The sequence below is a fragment of the Calypte anna genome, chromosome 11 (genome assembly GCF_003957555.1).
Source record: "Calypte anna isolate BGI_N300 chromosome 11, bCalAnn1_v1.p, whole genome shotgun sequence".
Classification (NCBI taxonomy): domain Eukaryota; kingdom Metazoa; phylum Chordata; class Aves; order Apodiformes; family Trochilidae; genus Calypte; species Calypte anna.
This window is the reverse complement of record NC_044257.1, coordinates 16,116,280-16,135,315: the sequence shown is the minus strand read 5'-3', so window position 1 is coordinate 16,135,315 and position 19,036 is coordinate 16,116,280. Positions and strand designations below refer to the sequence as shown.

Here is a 19,036-nt window from a genome sequence, read left to right as displayed (position 1 = left end):
CACGCCAGGCAGCATAGTCTTCTTCTCTTAAATACAGTTTCTTAAAGCTCACATGTTGGACTAGGACTGTTTCTCTGCATCCACCCTAACAGGAAACAGGTATCCCAATAAAAGATAATTTCTTCCTTTATTCTGCTAAGAAAAAAAAATCCAAGTGAATAAACTGTTTGGAAAGACAGCAGAGTGATGGTCCAAGGAATTAAGTCCCACTTCTTCAGCAAATATCTGGAACACGACTGGAATCTTCTAAGCATCTGGAGGCATTTAATATTCCTCTTTAACCTGCCCATCATAGCATATGAATAACTTGCAAAGGTTTCATCAATCACTTCATACACTTGGTAAAGACAGAGTTCTGGCTCCACATTTATATGATGGGAACTTTAAAACCCTTTGAGGATGTTGGCTCAAATCCACATAAAATCTATGGCTGTTGGGGAAGAACCAGAAGTCTTTTTAGTTCTGACCAAGTGCCTGGTCCCTAGTCGAGTATTTGTACCTCATTTCCTAATGATCCCAAGGAGTATGAAAAGTCTGGAAAAGGACCATGCTTATCTTTCTCTGCTATTCTGCTCATTTTTGCTATTGAAAAACAGTATTTGGCCACTGGTATTTTAATCCAACTGACCAAAACTCAGAAGATCTGACTTTCCAAAATGTTACTTTGCGTTTGATCTAATTCTCTTTCATGATTTCAAGAAGAGCATGAATCAACATGGCAAAAAGAACAGCAATATCAGACACCAAAAAACCCATATTACTTTCACTCCATTTCTCCCCCTGATTAATACCAGCATTCCACAGTTCTAATATGAAGACAGCTACAGCATGATTTATTTTCTTTTAAAAGGTCATCACTATATTAGCAGTATTTGAAGCACTGTGACAACAGCACATATTTGTGAGATAAGAGTGCATCTAACATTTTCCTATAATTTATTGGCATCTTGAAAGTCTATTTACTTTTTGCTTTCATAAGAACATCTGTAAATGATTGGCATAACTCAAGAAACCTTTGCAGCTGCAACTTTCTCCAAGAGAGGAGCAGCAAGCCATGTTTATCAATATGCCTGAGTAGGATTAAAAAAGAACAAAAAGAAACAAAAAAATGTGACAACCCAAACTACAAAACAGTTAATTATTGGAAGTAAATGTTTCATGATCTGTGTACAGCATCCAAAGCTGAATAGATCATTAGCTAAGCTTCCAGTCAGCATTCCACATCAACATAAGCTTCCCTCATAAGCACTTGCCTAAGCTGGCCAGGAGTGTCAGGGGCTGAACTGCCACTTCTTGTGTACATTGGGCACTCAGCAGAGGCAAAGAAAACAGTCATTTTTTCTAGGGTCTTAACTTTATAATCATATGCATTTCCAACCATTCTACTCAGCTTTTCCAGCTCTTATTTTCCCTCCCTACTGAATCCTCAATAAAACCTCCTATACCTGGCAAATACTGTCAGGATCTACACTCCCAGTACTAGTACTTAGTACAGCTCCTTCTATTTTCTGTTTGCTCCCCATTGCAGCCCAGTTAGAGATATTCTCAGCCCAATTTTGAGAATGTGGTTGGGTCAAGGATCAGCAGACACCCTGCATGCATCCAATCTGGCTTTGAGAGTAACAAAATAAATCAATGGTATGGATGCAGGGTGGCCCCAGAGCTGCTGGGCAGCCCCAGATATGTTGATTTTACTATTACAGATGTAGCTGTAGTGCATTAATGAGTAACATAGACAAGGGTTGGTGAATCCCTATCTCCTATCCTCACAGTGTACACACTGTGCTGCAGGAATGCTGACCAGAAATTAGCTGGGAGCTGGAGGCCAGTATGGAGAGAATCCAGCTAAATAAAAGCACATCTGGATGGAAAATCGTGAAGATATTGAGGGAGACTACAAAGGAGTAAGAGAACAAGAGTTGGCAGTGAAGCCATCCAGTTCAGATCTGACCCATAACTATTTTGGGGCAATGGGCTCAACATCACCACCTGGGTGTAAAGGTCCCTTCAGCATTAGGTTCCCAACTTGGCAGCTGCAGGTTGTGTAAAGGACAAAGTGCCCTTAAACCACCTTGAGAACCACCACAATTCAACACTCCCAAGGCCTGAATAGCCTACACATGTTTATCTTTCAAGGACATAAAAATTCTTTTTAATATTTTCAACACTTCATGAAGCACTGTAAAAAGCCAAGAAAATGTATGAATCTCCATTTATTTCCAGCAGCGAGCTAAGATTTTCCCTAACTGCAAACAGATGTAGGAAGAGATTCCCTGTCTCAGAGGTCATATTACTTCTAGCAGTTGGAATTATTCACCAGCTACAGAATGCTTCTGTATAAGGTGTAAATCAGATGCAATTTCAATAATGGACTTCCCCTCTTTCCCCCCCCCCCCAAAAAAAAAAAAAATCAGGCTCTTTGGAGGTAGGTTTTGCATCTCATTTAATTTTAGATCAACAGAAACATGATGTTGCCTGAAACTTTCTGGTCAGATCTGTTTGTTTGTTTATTTCTGGTCTGTAGGTGGGCTGGTGCCTGGAGCACTGGAGCTCAAGGAAGCAGGTAGGTGGTAGGGATCTCACTTTCTTTGCTGTACTAATTTCCAAAGACTGAAATAAACATAAAAGAAAGAAGTGCAGCTCGTGAAAGGTGTTCATGCACATGAAACGTGTTCAAAAGCCTCCTGGAGATTGAGTCTTCCCAAACAGAAAAACTACAGCACTAGAGGAATTTTGTTAATTAAATGTATCAATAGTATCTGCTGGAAGACTTTTAAACAGGATCTTGGCTCTTCATGGAGTTCTCAAACCTTGGCTATAGATGGAGGTTGAGCAAAGAGCTTCCAATTCTGGAATTTCTCTCATAGGAATGATAAAGGGAAAAAAGACCATTTATATAGCACATATGTTAAGAAAGAAGCTTTGTACTGAGCTTTTAAAGTTACAGTGGGAGCTATATCTCTCATAAAACATAATTCCTCCAGAATAAAATCAAGAAAACTGATGCAAGGTGCTGAATTTCTTCCTAAAAAGCCCAGTGTCTTCCTTGTTGGTCCCATTTTTCAGAAGCATCATTACAATATTATTAAGCTACCCCAAAAACTGGAACAAGTTGATTAGTCAGTCCTCATTGGTAAAAACCAACCCTGGATTTCTGGAACTCAAAATCCCCTGTTCCAGGCCAGCAGAGGGGCAGGAGTTGCCAAGCTGCTTGCAAGAGCAGCAAGTTGACTTGCAGCTATACATAAAGTTGAAATGCAGCAAATTTTTCTTTCAAATCAGAGACCAGGGTTAAAGGAACTAAATACATTATATGTGAAATGAGTAGATAAATCCCAAGAAATCGAATTAAGATGAGCATTAATCAGTTTCAGTATGGCACTTGCATGGCCCAGTCCATAGGAGTCTTGCTAATTGTCTTTCAAAGGCCATTTTATCCTATTAAAATTATCCTCAGGAGGCTCAAGACTTTGGAGCAGTGAGGAAGGCTGAAAACCTGGCCACATTTATCATGTTTAGAAACAAACAAATTGATTTTTATTTATCTTATGAAGCAAAACCACCGTTATCATCCTCTCCTAGTTAATCTTTTTTTTTTTTTTCCCTTAGCAGTCTAAATAGTGTGACACAGCAATTAAGCTGAGGGTAACCTTCTAAGCAATGAGAGAGAAATTCCATGACTCCAACTTCAGTAAGCAGCACGTGTCATTTCTCTTGTTGATGCAGATTACTTGACAGTTTTAGACTTATTGCTGTGACCAAGCAAGGTATAAATTATGACAGGTCCACATGGATTACAGATGATTTGAAGCAAATCAAAGGCATTAACTTTAATAAGGTGCTTTTTCTCTCTTAAATGCCACTCTTGCTTTCTGTAACAGCAGCCACTAAAAATCAATGATCAGAGACCTTTGTGTGCCATAGAGCCATTAACCTCTGGAACTTCAGCTAAAAGGGGCCCAGGAAACCAGAGCCACACAGCCACCTCCCAAATTTCCCCCTCTCTAACACACAGCATCTCCAACAGCTCCACCAAGAAAATTTACAATTCACATTTAAAAGTGTAAGTTCTATTTTTAAAGGCAACTCTACGAGTGTCCCCCAGAAAACTCCAGAGACTGCAGTACCCTGCATATTGGTAGATGTAGCAGGACCATATGCACAGCAGAGCTAAAATACAAGACCATAAAAAAGATGGAAAATTAATTCAAAATGCTTATTATATTTTCAATAGCATGGCAATAGTTCAACCCCAGTTTGTGCCAGCTCTCAGTAAAGTCAATGAGAGTGGTTTCATTGAAATCAAGCCATCTATGATTAGGTCCTCACAGAATTAGATATAACACTACATTTAAAATTGTAAAGGGTTTGTGATTGACATCTAAACGCCTATTTTCCTTCTGGAATTCTGCAATGAAGCTACTATAAAAAAATAATCAATGCATAGTTTAGTATATTGGAAGAATTATTATAAAGGGTTGTTAAATACAGCTCAAAGCTTGTGAATAAAAAGACTGAAATCCCTCATTGCTCCAACACGCTGCATGACTTACCCCAAACACACTTTTTCAGGCTCCAAAAAGCCTCTTCCAGGTTTCAAAATGAAACCTTAAGCACAATAAAAGCAATAGCAGCATTATTTTGAAAAAGGGATAAAGGATCTTCCTCTGGGAAGAAAAGCTCCTACATCTGAAGAGAAATTTTGGTTTTATACACTGATAGTAACTTAATATTTTGGGTTTTGTGGAGCATGCCTGGGCAAGGCAAGAAAGTGTCCTTAATTTAGTCAATTATTCAGGTCAGTGCTGTTTTTGATAATATCTGTCACAATTCTTTTGTCTTCCAACCAGGCTGACAGATAAATCAGAATAAGTGCTGACTCACACACCTCGACACCTCCCTTCAAAGTTAATCTGAAATTGATTTTACTTTCAAAGGTAAAACAGAACTGGATGAAGTCAGCTACAAATAAATTCATGTCTCACTGTTCTGAGATTCCTGTAAGATTTGATGAGTATACCATGGGGACCTCTCCACCACAAGCTTCAGATCAAAATACACAATTAGATTTCTCTCTTTGGGGGGAAACATAATGTGTATTTTCCCCCATTTTGTTTCTGTTCCCAAAATCCTTCTAATGAGGCTATTTTTGAGCAGGAAACTGAGGGAAATCTACAGAACACTCTATTTGCATTCATGACTGCACATCAGCCTTTGGGGTGTGGAGTTCTGGCAGCAGCAGAAGTACAAATGCCATTATAGGTTTCAGCATGGCAGAAAGGGAACTTGGAGATCAGATTGGTGTATTACAAGCAAATGAGATATTGCTATTCCCAAATTTTAATTTAAAGACAATTTGGTTATCCTTGCTTCATTCCCATCTCCAAAAGGAAGATTTCTCCACTGTTTTCCCATCGTATGAAATAAACACACTGATCTCAGGGAAATCCACCATTACCACTTGGAGCTGAGGTTTTAAGCTTTGTTATGAAACAGCAAGTGAAATCCCAACCATTCCTGTCTCCTGCTGGCATGCAGACCAGCAGGCCCAGGTAACACAGCCACATCCCCTCCTTTGCTTTTTGATGACATTGCTCTTAGGAGAGCAAGCCAGCTGGCAAATAAATCAGAGTACAGCTTTCCTATGATCTATTAATGAACAGGAGCAGATGATGCACAAAAAAAGAGATGTTCTGGACCCTTCAAGGGCATCCATGTTGCTCTGCTCATTTCATAGTAACATCTAAGTTATTAATTTCTCTGCAAAATTTTTATTGTCATTTATCATTACTAATGATCACTCAGGGCATTCCAGAGAGGAAATTCAGTCTTGTGTTCTATGTAAATCAATTTACTGACACTATTAGAGCTGTGCAAATAATTTATTTTTAGTTCAGCTGCCAAGCAGAAGGTGTTGAGGAAAAGGGTTCCACCAGATTCCAATTTGAAAGAGAAAAACTTTCCAAAAAATGGAGGGCGAAAAAAACCACAACAACAACAAAATCATCCTTATCTTGTTCAATGGAATAAAAGCACTTCTCTTGACAAATAAATATTGCACTCCTAACAAATGTAGGAAAAATAAGCAAAGTGCCAGAACTGGCAAACTAGCAGGTGAAGGAGGAAGGGCTGTGGTGCAGTCCATGCACTCATAACCCCACTATTCCATCAGGAGCTGGAAGGCTCCAGTTCAGCTGCTCTGCTTGCCCAAAGCTGCTGGACCTATGTGGTGCTCTCTGTTTTTTAAAAGGTCTCCTAACTAGCAAATTGTATCAGTCCCTTTTGTTGGAGCCCTTTCAGTTGTATCCAATTAATCATTGCAGGGAGAGGGAAAAAAAAAATCCAGCAAAGCAAATGATGCTTGGGCATTTGGCTTCAAAATCCAGAGAGCAAGGCACTTTTTCCTCTGCACCCTGCTGAAACTGATGTTCAGCTGTTTCTACATACTTTGAAATCATTATATTCAAATATTCCCCTGCACACATCACAAGCGGGTTCCAGTTCCAGCTCCTGAATACTTATTAAAATACCTATAAAAACAGTTATTTCAAAATCACTAATGCTTCTCATGGCTTAATACTAGACTCTTAAAAAAAAACCACAAAAACCTTATAAAAGTATAAGCACTCAGGTGAGCAGAGACTGAAACAACAACCTTCCTTCACATGGGAATGGGCAAACTACCAGACTATGAAGCCACTTATTTAATCCAGATGTAATTAATCCCTTTAAAGTATTACAGTTTTTACAGAAGTAAGAGGCAAGAGAAGGGCAAAGCAGGAGCATATGTGCAGAGTTAAAAGATTTCCCTCTCTTGGGTATATGGCACATATAGATCCAAGTAAAAGCTCCTTATGAAAGCCTAGAGGAGAAAATCCTGTGAGGCACTAAGGATCCAAAAGACTGCCACAAAGACTCTGGCAAACTGTCACACAGAGGTGAGAGGACAGAAAGAGAAGCAGAATTTTGCTATCTAGCTTTGATACTTGCCTGAATCTTGTCCTGAGGGCTCTGTTCAGGTCTTGTTGGTCATTTTGTCATAGTCTTTTGGGCTAAACAGGCTCTTTGGTCCTTGAGGGAACCAGTGCCTTGCTGGAAATAAGTGCTCAAGATTTGATCTGGAGTGCCACTGGCTCCCTCCCAGCATTATTAAACTGGCAATACCCTCTTGAAGTCATGCAGACACTTTTGCAGAAGACAAATTGAAAACAGAGGATTCTGCTGGGGTTTCTGAACCCCTAAGTTCTAGAAGAAAAGCTGTTGTAGCCCTGGCACTAGAGATCAGTGTAAACAATGAAGCTGGACAGGGAACAATTTATGACCTTTACCTGCAAGCTGCTATTTCTAATCTGGTCTCATTAATCCTGGCCTTGAATTTTACTTAAATATTTACATCTTTATTAAGCTTTTAAATCTGTCATGGGGGCAGTGCAAGCTGTTCTAGCAAGGGCTTTTCTCCCCCAGGAGCCCTGCCACCAGCTCCACTTCTCCAGGCTCCCACCTACCTAGTGCAGGCAGTGTGGGTCCAGCACCAACCTTCTCCACCTTTTTCCAGTGCTCATCCCCATCCAAAGCTTCCCTACACTTAAGAGGTCGTGGAAAGAACATAAAGATCAGCCTGGATTTGTTTGCTCAGTTTTCTAAAACCCAGGACCACTTGCAGGTAGGACAAAAGGAGGTTTTGACACAGACCTATGCAAGGAAACCAGACTTGAGCAGAGGAAGCACTCATCTGTGGAAGTTGAGCTTCTTGCTGTGTTAATGAACCTGGGAATAATCACTCCAAATCATCTGCTTCAGCAGAGAAAATGTGTGTTAGGGAACTTGTATGACTTCTTTTGCATGGCTGCACAGGTGAGAGTCACCTCACAACAGCTTTGCCATCTCCCAAAGGGCAAATATTTTGCATAAGCAAAAGCTTGTGCTGAAGCTAATGGAATTTAGGCATATGGCACACTGAAGGAAAGTCAGGTTTCTGTATGGTGTGGAGGCAACTTAAATGCCTTGCTAAATTAGGATCTACAGCACAACTGTGGTGTCAGAGTCAAGGGTTCAATTAATTCTCAGTGCTAAGTGTGGTTAGTATCCTCCACTTCTGGGAAATGATGCTGACTTGTAAAGCCAGTGGTAAGTAGTCAAAGCCTATTATTTCCAGAAGCATTAATAAATTTATTAGGCAAGTGTTAAAGCTGCTATATTTCAGTTTCTTCTAACCTTATCAGAGAAGCTATTAAAGGCAGAGTGTCAAAGAATAAAAGTAAAGAGCCAGAAGTAATAATATTGTTCTTAATGAAGTTTATTTTGATTTACAGTTGACAGAAGCTGCTATTCTGTCATGCCAAAAAGCCTCTGCCTACCTGCACAAGATCTGATATTTCTCAGAATGAAAACTAAATTTTACAGAACATTTGGAGAAATGCATTTTTTATTAATGAGAAGAGTCAACTGATCAGCTCCACTATTACAGATAGAATCATAGAATCATAGAATCATAGAATCAGCCGGGTTGGAAGGGACCTCAGAGATCATCTAGTCCAACCCTTGACCCACTGGAGCAGTTGCTAGACCATGGCACTGAGTGCCACATCCAGTCTTTTTTTAAATGTTTCCAGGGACGAAGAATCTACCACCTCACCGGGCAGTCTTCTTAATAATTAATTAATACTCAATAATAATATTAATATTAATATTAATTAATTAATTAATTATTAATATATAATTAATACTTAATAATTTTAGTCTACTTCCTGACTTACAAACCTTACTTTTAAAAATTCAAATGAAGGAAGCTGTCTGGTTGCCAATCACACTATAAAACTCCCATAATACTGTTTTCACTTCTCTAGAAAAACATTGTGAAATCACTATTTCTTATCCTCTCTTATGTCACACTTGAGCTGCTTCTTCACAAATACAAACCTGTCTGAATAGCACTTTTGCCCAGAAGAGCCAAGATTAAAATTATGTGTCCCAGAAATAGGTGGATCTTACTAACAGCAGCTATCCATCCCATAATGACACAGTGTGCTGTGAAACCTAACATCACCAGTACAGCTAAGGAATAGTAGATTTGGGCATTAATGCTTCACCTGTCAAACAAACAGCAAGATAAAGGTGACAGGGGATGAAAAGAAAATGTTTCAGGTAACATAAAAGCAACTTAGAGCCTTGGCATTGAAACATCCTTAAATCTCATTTTTAGCAGGGGGCATAAAATCCAATTTGTTTAAAGTATTCTCATGTTTACAGTTTCGATTCAGCTTCATGAAAAAAAAGTGTCAAATTGATTAAACTGTGCTCTGAATAAAATTAAAGACAAGGGAGGACCTGGAGTACACTCTTAATCATCTTTCCATGATGAAAGAGCTACGAAATACTGTGAACTGCCACACCACTTCTCAGGGACTATTTTAGCCAGAACTAACCCAAAATACACTTGGATTTGTGACCATTTTAGGTGCTGTGTGAAGCTGGGAGCCAGCACTATTGCCCATTTCCTTCCAAAGTGCTGTGGCACTGACATTCCCATGCAGCTGGGCAGAGCACAGCCCTTCCCTGGGGCTGTGACTCTCAGCAGGAGAAAGGAGCCCAGGATGCAGTTCCCAAATTGTGACTTTTGTGTGCACAGAGGGGACAGAAGAGTGACAAGGTTCAGATGGAACAAGTGAGCACCTGAGGTTTCCTTGACTTTTCAAGGGAAAGAAACAGGTGCTGGCTTTTATAATTCAACATTTCCCATATGGGATGTGGAGTATCTTTTATTCAAGCTTTGCTCTGCTCAAGGCACAATAAAACCATTAAGAGATTCTTGTGCCAACAGTGCAGCATTTTTGTGTGAGGACCAGAAGTTGGATACAGAGAAGTAACCAACACCACTTTGGTGTCCACACTAGTGTATTCTTGTTTATTCCAAAGGTTAAAATACTATAAACACACTTTTCCATAATTCTTGATTTCTACTCCCCATTGCATTTATTCTTTAAAGCTGAAGTTACACTTTTGTGTAGGTTGGTGTTAATGTTTTGTAAAGGTCAAATCATAGTGGTGTCCCTACTGCTTTATTGGAGGAGTTGAGAACTGGCACAGTAATTAAAATTTCAGCTAAATAAAGTCTGCAGGAGTCCTACTTGCAACCAGGCAATTTGGTTTTCTAGCAAACCAGAGCACATTTTCTGTTGCCACCAAACAAAGCCCACGTGCCTGAAAGCACTCACATGATGTTTCTTATCAGCACAGCTAAATATACTCCAGCTACAGAATGTAATGTAAATAAAATTAAAATACAAAATGAAACCATTCACTGCAACCAACTTTTTGATATTCTGGGAAAAACTGGAAAACAGGACAACTGGGTGAATGCATAAAACTTGAGTTAGTCAAAACGTTCCCACCACTGCTAACAGGGAGAGAAGATATTTACAATATGTCCTTTAGTGAAATCAACTTCAATCCTTGGCTGAAGAATGGTTCCACACATTAATTAGATTATAATTCAGCTGAATTTAACTTGCATTGAAAAGTTGTGGTACTGACTACCAAGTGCCACACAACTCTCCAAGATATTATCAATGCTGGGGACAGTTTCAGTGGTAAATTTCTCTTTTCTCAGCTACCTGAAAGCTGCTCCAGTATTGCCTCTTTTTTGCCTCTCTTTTGCTGCCTTCTTTAAAGGTTCCTCAGTTTTGCTTCAAGTATCTCCAAATGTGAAAAAAGAAAAGGCAGCACTGATGTTTTGGGTTGGTTTTTCCTGACTGCAAAGCAACAACCCAGACTGGCACAGCAATTGTCTTTTAGGCCTTCCCAGGGCTCCCAGTTTTATTTTCACTTATTTTAAAAATAATTCTTTAGGAAAGGAATTTCAGATTTTTATTAAAGATAATTCCTTTCACACAGGCTTTCTTTAACCAATTTCTTATTTCAGCAAATCCTGCCACTGTCCTGTTTTGATGGTTTTTCAGGGATTAAAAAAGAAACACCACCAACATTTTAGTTAATATTTACTTCACAGGACACAACATGCATTTACTCTGCTATCTACAGCTTTCACTTGTCTGCCCAAGAAGCAGAAGCAGGTACAAGGCATACAAATATGCATAAAGTCTTTCCAAAATGACCAGGGTTTTCAGAATCAATTCATAAAATGTTATTTTTTCTTTTCCTTCTCTGGAAAAAAAGAGTTTGGGTGGATAAGCTGATGGAGACCGAAGGAACACTAGCCTACAGCTAGAAAAAAAACTCTCAATCTAATAAATTTCTGAAAGACTTCATGAATTTCCTGCCAGAGTTACTTATTTTCAAAGAGACTGAGAGATCCCATGCCACAAGAAAGCTGTGTAAAAAGGAGAAGTGTGCATTAAAGCAGACACCAGCTGATGCACAGACAGATTGCTCTGTTCAGGAAATCCTGCTTTAAATAAGAAATGGGGAAAAAAACCCTGTGTTTTTAAGTGTGAGTACAATTACATTACAAAAGTTTTATTTTGATTATCCCTGAGAGGTTTTAACTTAGTCCTGAAGATGTTTTTCAGAGACTAAATAATTCTTTCCTATAGGTCAGCCTAATCTCCTCTCTTTTAAAAAAGTGGTTTAATTAAACATGTATAAAAATCAAACAGTCCCTTTAAACCACATTTCCCTTTAGCTCCTGTTAATAAGTTGACTTGCACCATTTGGAAGGTATCTGTGACCACCTGGCACTCAACCATTTTTTCTGTTTTGCTTTGCTTTAATCATGTGTGCCAGCAGTTTAACAGGAGATATGATAACTCCCTTCTGTTGCAACATCCATCTGCATCCATCTCCTCAGAGACATCTGAGATGTTCCATATTATTTAGTCACAACATATATTTGCAATAAACACACAGCTTTCTCCCCCTCTGTAAGAGGCAGGCATTAATCTTCAATTAGAAAGCAAATCTCAGGTATTTAGGCACAAAAGTGGCTTCTCTTTGAAGATTCCCCTCTCTCTGCCTCCATCAATGTGTTGTTAAGTTCCCAAGCTCTCACTTTTAAAATTATTTCCACTGTTTTGCAACCATTTTGCACATTTCCTGGCATTTCAGCAACAGGAATGTGGCTTCTTAGAGCCATTTAAATAGGAACAGAGTGATTAAGAGATTTCTCATCTCTGGGCTTCAAATCCTGACCAATATTTCTGTCCACATGGCATAACAGAGTCCCAGATGCTTCATCTTAATTATGTATCCAAGTGTTAGTTCCTAAGCTCTGATATTCAAGTTCTATGCATGGGCACATGCACATTAAGATGTATTTTTAGAGTGGAAAAAGCATTCTGCTACCTGGGTAGAAAAGTTGACAGACATTTCTGAAAAACCCATGCCCCACACAGGAATAAGGTCCACGTTTTCTACACAACATGTTTTGTAACATAGCAAGTGATTTTTGTGAAGGAGAAGTCTTTTTAAAACACTTCTGGGATTCAAAATGTTCTGGAAAACTTCTTTATTTTGATAACCCCCAACTATATTTCAACCTTACCTTACTTGAGCATTTTATTTGTAAACTACAACTCCCTCCTGCCTCTCCAACTACCCAAGACCTCATGAAGAGTTAACTGGCACATAAATGTCCTTAAAACTCCATCGAGGGTTTGACATATTGCAGCATATTGAAGTGGCTTTATGGAAGCTGCAGAAAAAGTGAGGCAAGTGGAGATGGATCAAGTGTGTGTGATAACACAGACTGCATAGATCAGAGAAAATGAGAGTAACAGTAACACTGATAGCATGGAAGAGTCACAGAAAGAGGCCATCTGTACAGGTAAATGGCAGGGTAATCAGTAGGAAGAGTGGATGGGATAAATCAGAAGTGTCCCATGGCATCATCAAAAATCAGGTGGAAATGTCTTGATGTGAGCATCATTGGTGCTGTGATCCATACACCTGGGATGTTGCAGTTATAGGAATGGGCTTGTCTGATTTTTCCAGGGGTATTATTCAGTTTGAACAAAGGAAATCCTGTTGGAAGCTTTGCTAGACAACAGAACTGCCTTTCAGCATTAATGATAAGCAGACTAATATATTTCCCATCATATGAGTAAACAAAGATTTTTCAATATGGTTAAACAGAAAACTTTTGTTAAAATCCACAGAACCAAAAAGCACCCAAATGCAGACAGGCAAAGCCCTGATCTTAAAGCAGCCCAAGCTCTGAAACATGCAATCTATCACGTAAGACAGAAGAGGTCAGCCATTAATTAACATCCAAATTAATGCTCTTTAAATAAGGGTCAAAACTTCCTTTGTTTTGACATTTAAATCAGTGGCAATGAATTCCCCAGCTTAGTATGCACAACACATCACCCAGTGCCTTTATGTTAATTGCCTCAATTTTTCAACTGCACTTTTTGATTCATTGTCAATTAAAGATACCCCCAAAAGCCAGGCCTCATGTATGTTAAGTATAAACATGATTAATGTAACACAATTACATTTCCACATTTGATGAGTCTGATTAGGAACTTTCTATCAGCCTGGCATGACAGAGCCTTGTCACTCCCAGTGATCTATCAGCCCTGGCAAAGACAAGAGTGCCCATTGGGAAGTATTTCAGGGAGAAATGTTTCAGACAGGTGTAAAACCTGTAATTAAGTGCTGCCAATTATCAGCTTATCAAGATTTTAGAAATCTTTATTCCGTTGCAGAAGATGGTACTAGATTCAAACTAAAAATCAAACTATAAAGAAAAAAATCAGTGATCCACTTCTTGTTAAAATTGGAATTATGTGGACAGACCCTCTAGGATTTCCAGGAAGTGACCCTATGAATCCTCACCAACTATATGAAGGGAAAACTGGTTTAAAAAAACTGCATTCAGGGAGAAGAAATGGGCAGACTCAAAGTAGGAGAGCAATGCTTCATTTTGTTTGTGGTCATGTAAAACACAAGTAGGCAAAAGACAAAGGGATCTGATGAGAAAAGTGGTAAAAACTGGCAAAAATTCATAACAAAATTAGGGTAATAAAAGGGACCAGGGTCTAGAGGTTGCTGTTCATTCAGATGCACTGGTAAGTAAAAATAATAGCAGTTCAGCCTGAGCACAGTGACACAAAATCTAAGAAATAGCAACAGAATTCCAGTGAAAGTAAGAGGAAACAGGGGACAAATAGCTGGAGTGATGGATGCAGTTGTTATGTCCAGCTTCTAAGTAGGCTCTGGAAAGGCATTGATACAAATCAGGAATCAGGTGATGATAAATAACAACTCTGGTCACTCAGATTGGGCTTCTCTTCCTTCTCATCAGTAGATGAAAAACATAATTAACATTACTATATTTAAAGTAATAAATCCATAAGAACCAGACACAACTCATAGGTAATTACAAGGGAGATACTGCAAAGAAATGTACAGTATGTCCTTGCCTAATAAAATAAAAATAAACTGGTTTATTGCACTTCTGAAAAAATTAAGCAGCTCCTTGGCTTATCAGGAACTACAAAAGCAATCACTGCTTTGCATCTTCACTCTGTTAATTTACATAGCCCTGGTAAGCCAGACATTGTAATGCAACTGCTAAATTACACTGGGCAACAGGTACAAAAAGATGCAAGAACATGCATCATGCATTCAAACAAACAATTAAAAATATCAGTTCTGTGGACACTAAAATGAAGAAACTGCAGAGGTTTAACACTGCTGCATGAAGGACGGACTGTTTACAAGTGATTGAATTAACTGGAGTCATGCATCAACAGTCTGCTTTTGTCAAACATCACATATTAGGCCAATTTAGTGTCTCTTTATTAAAATAATTTAATTCTGCAGCTTGTTTCCAAGCATTTCTAAATCTCTTCCTGCTCTTCCCTTCTCCTTGCATTAATGATAGAGTCTTAATTATTGTGTTAGTTTCACACAAGTATAATTTTCTGGGTCACCACAGAGCAGCCCAATCAACTTTGGTTTAACAAATTCATTCTTTAGGTATTTGGGAGGACAGGCAGAAAACAGCAGATCAGGCCAGACACACAACAGCCTCTAAGTTCAGAAGCAATCAAATACAATTTTTTTTCGTTTATTTCAGCTTAAAACTAACTTACTAATATTGTTTTTCTTTAAATAAGCCTTCAATTTTGCCTGCTTATTAAATCCCTTACATTTCCTATATTCTCTGAATTTCTTCCTTTAACCATGTAGGAATGTGTTCATCAACTTTTAAAATGAGAATTTATAAGAAAATAAAATTGCCAAAAGTCATCAGAAATTCGAAAGCTTTCTTCTAAGCTGAATAATTACCCCACATCTCTGCATAGCATTATTCCTTATGATCCACATTGCTTCTGAAAACACAGCTCAGACTAAGTAACTTGTCAAAATGATGAGACTAAAAATGTTATCCTAAAGGCTTATTTTAGCACCTGTTAAACATTGACTGACTTCAGTTTGAGAGAGTAATTTTAATAGGCTCTGGCAACTAATTCTAGTATTTAAGTTTGAAAGTTAGTGCTGTTTTAAAACAAGTATGCAGAGATATTACACCTTTACCCAAACGTGGATAACAGTGAAAATATGTCAACATTTGCTGGTAATACCTGAAGGGAACTGAGATGAGAAATGTGTGTATTTAATAATGGTCTTGCTATGCTTTTTTTGGTCCAGACTATCACACCGTGGGATCTGGATATTCTCAGATATTCTCAGTAGATGCCAAGCACTACTGGCTCATGCTGCATATCTGGAAGAATTCCTGGTTCAAGACCAAGTAACCAAGCATGGAAAAAAAGATATTAGTAATATGTGTTATATATAAAAATGCTGACATGTTTGGAAGTTATAAAAATGCCAGCACTTAGTATCTTTAAGTCTTCAAGATCACTGGATAAAACACTACCTCAGTTGGACACTCTTGAAGTGCCAGAGCCACAGAACTGAATGAACAATTTTAACACTTGCTCACTAAAGCATTTGAATTGAACACCAAGTCTCAAAGAAACTTAAATCTGCTTCAGTTTCATGTTTTGAGTATACAGTGTGAGGCTGGATTTAATCATAAGACACCTGGTCATTGGGATATTACTGAATATCCCAGCTGTGTGAAACATGCAGTAACAATTTGCTGTTACTGGTGATCATAAGCTTCATCTGAATTTCATGTAAAAGTGTGGGCAGTGAAACTTCTAGGACATAAGCTTCTAAATCTGAGTTGCAGAGATAAATGCATAATGAAAAGTTGATAGACAAGCCTTGATTATAGAAGAGACTAAAAAAATTTGAGGAAATTTACTTTTTAAAAAGTGAATTATTTTAAGTTTTCACAGTGTTTGTATTGTCCTAAATGATTCCTTGTAGTATTTTGCCATCTCTAATACATGGAACAGAGTAGTCTGTAGAGATAGAGGATTAACACAGAGGAACCCAAGGAACCCAGACAGAATCTTGGCAATATTCAGAATCCTGTGTACCAAAAAAAAAAAAAAAAATATGGCAGAAGTTACATGAATTTATAAACAAGTGTGATTTTCAACAATAATAATATATGAAAATAACATACGGCTCAGAATTCGCTGGTCCTCTGTGAATTCAATTGGCTGCTCAATATAAAAAACCTTTTGCTGGAATCCAGGGACACATTCTAAACCTTCTGCACATGAAAGCAGCAGAACCTGAGGAAAAAAAAGGAAATGTATTTTTAACATTCACTCATTCATCCATCATGCTGGCTCCTGGGAATGAAACTGGGCTTAGGCTCAGTGGTCATAAAACAAAACACTGAGCTCCATGCTCATAAAACAAAATATCCATCACATCACATCACACTTCCCCTTCAAATCTTCCTAAACAATTTTTATGGGAGGTTTTTGGGTTTATATATGCAGAGTGATATGGAAATTACAAAATAGTAGCTTTTGTGGTTAGATTCAGTCCATACTATCAAGAAAGGTTATTTCTGATCTTTATAAACATAGGATTCAATATTGGTCTTAAAATCACAGGTGGATACAGTGCATTTAATGAAACACTTTTAAGTTGATTTAAATTAGTTGTTAAATAAGGGTTGAAACCTAGTTTCAAGTTTAGCATCAAGTTATAGAAGCAATTATTTATTCAAGGGTAAAGCTTCACAGCACAAGTATCCTTTATAGAACTTCTTTGATAACAAATGTAAAACATTGTCCCCCTCCCTTCCCCACCTCCAGCCACTGTTTCTCTATTTTCCCTGTAATTAAAAGCTTGCTTACATCAAGGGAATAATGAAAATTAAATATAAGCATCATAGTGAAGGCAGGTTTGAAGGTTAAGGTTGAGCACAGTTTGTGCCACTATAAGTATGTGGTCACCAAAGTTCCTGTCAAGACAGGAACACCTTAGCAAAGGGGAAAGCTTAAAAGCAAAATAAAAGTGGTTGGAGATAGGTACAGCACTAATCTCAGTCTCCGAAGGTTTGTATTCTAGTCCTGAAGAGAGACAACCTGAAAGGTTATTTTACTTGGCAGCTTTTAAATGAGAACAGGAGGGTAAGAATGTACAAGAAAAAGGCAAAGAAAAAAAAAAAAGAAAAAGAGAGACTAAAAAGTTTAAAAGGTTAAAGAGAAAGGCAAGTTCAAGAGCAGAAAAAGTCAAATATGTATTTTTAAACCTAGACATGTGTAGCCACATTTTCCAAAGTACTTTGTGCTTCAGTCTCCAAAGATGTTTTTCAAAATCTGACTTTCTGCTGTTGTGCAGAGTACTCTGATTTCAAGGTTGTTAGGGCCAAGCTGCTGCTTATTGGACAGCAAAAAAAAAAAAAAAAAAAAAAAAAAAAAAAATAAAGGAGAGAGGGCACACAGTGACCAAGAAAAAATGGTCAAGCAAATACAATGGCTGTGAATACCATTAGCTCTAGAATCCAAGTGGCCCTGAACAAATGGGTCTATTTACTGAATACATCCTCAAGATGTGAATACAATTTTTCAAATAAAAAAAAAAGTGAAGTGGGGACAGTTTGTCTCCCAAACCACACAAGTGAAGGCTGAAGGCCCCTTTCTCCTTCCCCAGCTCAGCTGACAAACTGCTCTTTTACTTCTCCCAGCCCTGCAGCACCTGAGACATTTCTCAGTTCTACCCTCACATCTTTTAAGCACACTGATCCTGGTCCTACAGAGAGGCCCTGAAGAATATTTCCATCTTTTTGTTTCTCTCCTAACCCCAACTCTTAGCCCACCCACTGAAGCAGAGCAATGCATTATCTGCTCTCTCTCTTGAAGCACTTCACACACCAAGTTTTATGTGATCCCATTTAGAGAAACCAAAGGCAGCAACACCCCACCTGGTCTGCGTTGATTCTCCTCATTGAAACCAACTGCTGGACCATTTGTTTCATGCCACTGACATTTGCTATAAAATCTTGGCTAGAAGTTGTAGCAGACTGTGAAAACCAGCCAAAATATTTTCTGCCAATTAAGCTGGTGATAGTCAGATGCAGCAGATGGAAGCCTTTGCCTTCCACCCTGACCTGCTCTGTGTTTGTTCCTTTGAAGGATTTACCAAGAAAGAAGAGAAAGCCTTAGAATAATGCACCAAGAAAGGTTTAATACACTAATTCACTTCTCTATATCCATATATCTGCTGCCTTTCCTACCAATGCTTATAAATACATTGTCCCATTCAATTATGGATATTGATGTATTGATTTTATTAGAGATTCTGGACTCTGTGGGGTAGAGAACTTGATGTATCTCCTTCAGTCTTCCAGTATGAGGCAAATGCAAATATAAACTTACATACTCAGAGCCTCAACATTGTGTGTAAAACTTAATTACTGATTACTTAAAAAAAAAGAAAAATAGCCTGATATACATCTAAATGGTCACATTGCACAGAAAGACAGGGTTTCTGCACACATTTTCTGTGTGCACAGGTGCATCTTCGAAACCACCTTTCTGATTCATATTGCTGCATGAATAGACACAAAAATGCAATCACAGGAAAACTTTTGGTCCCAGGATGCAAGCAACTGAAGCAAAGATACAACAACCCCCATCAGCAAACCAGCTCAAACCACATATGCTGCAATTTAAGTACAAACAACTCTTCTAAA

At 38.3% G+C, this 19,036-nt stretch overlaps 1 protein-coding gene across 1 annotated transcript in view; it reads right to left on the bottom strand.

Annotated features, from left to right (window-relative positions):
• Positions 1-19,036, bottom strand: part of CDH13 (cadherin 13) — a 407,424-nt gene that overhangs the window by 308,426 nt on the left and 79,962 nt on the right. Inside the window, exon 2 of the mRNA XM_030457618.1 lies at positions 16,508-16,619. Coding sequence (XP_030313478.1) covers positions 16,508-16,619 — 112 coding nt within the window. The remainder of the gene's footprint in view (positions 1-16,507; positions 16,620-19,036) is intronic.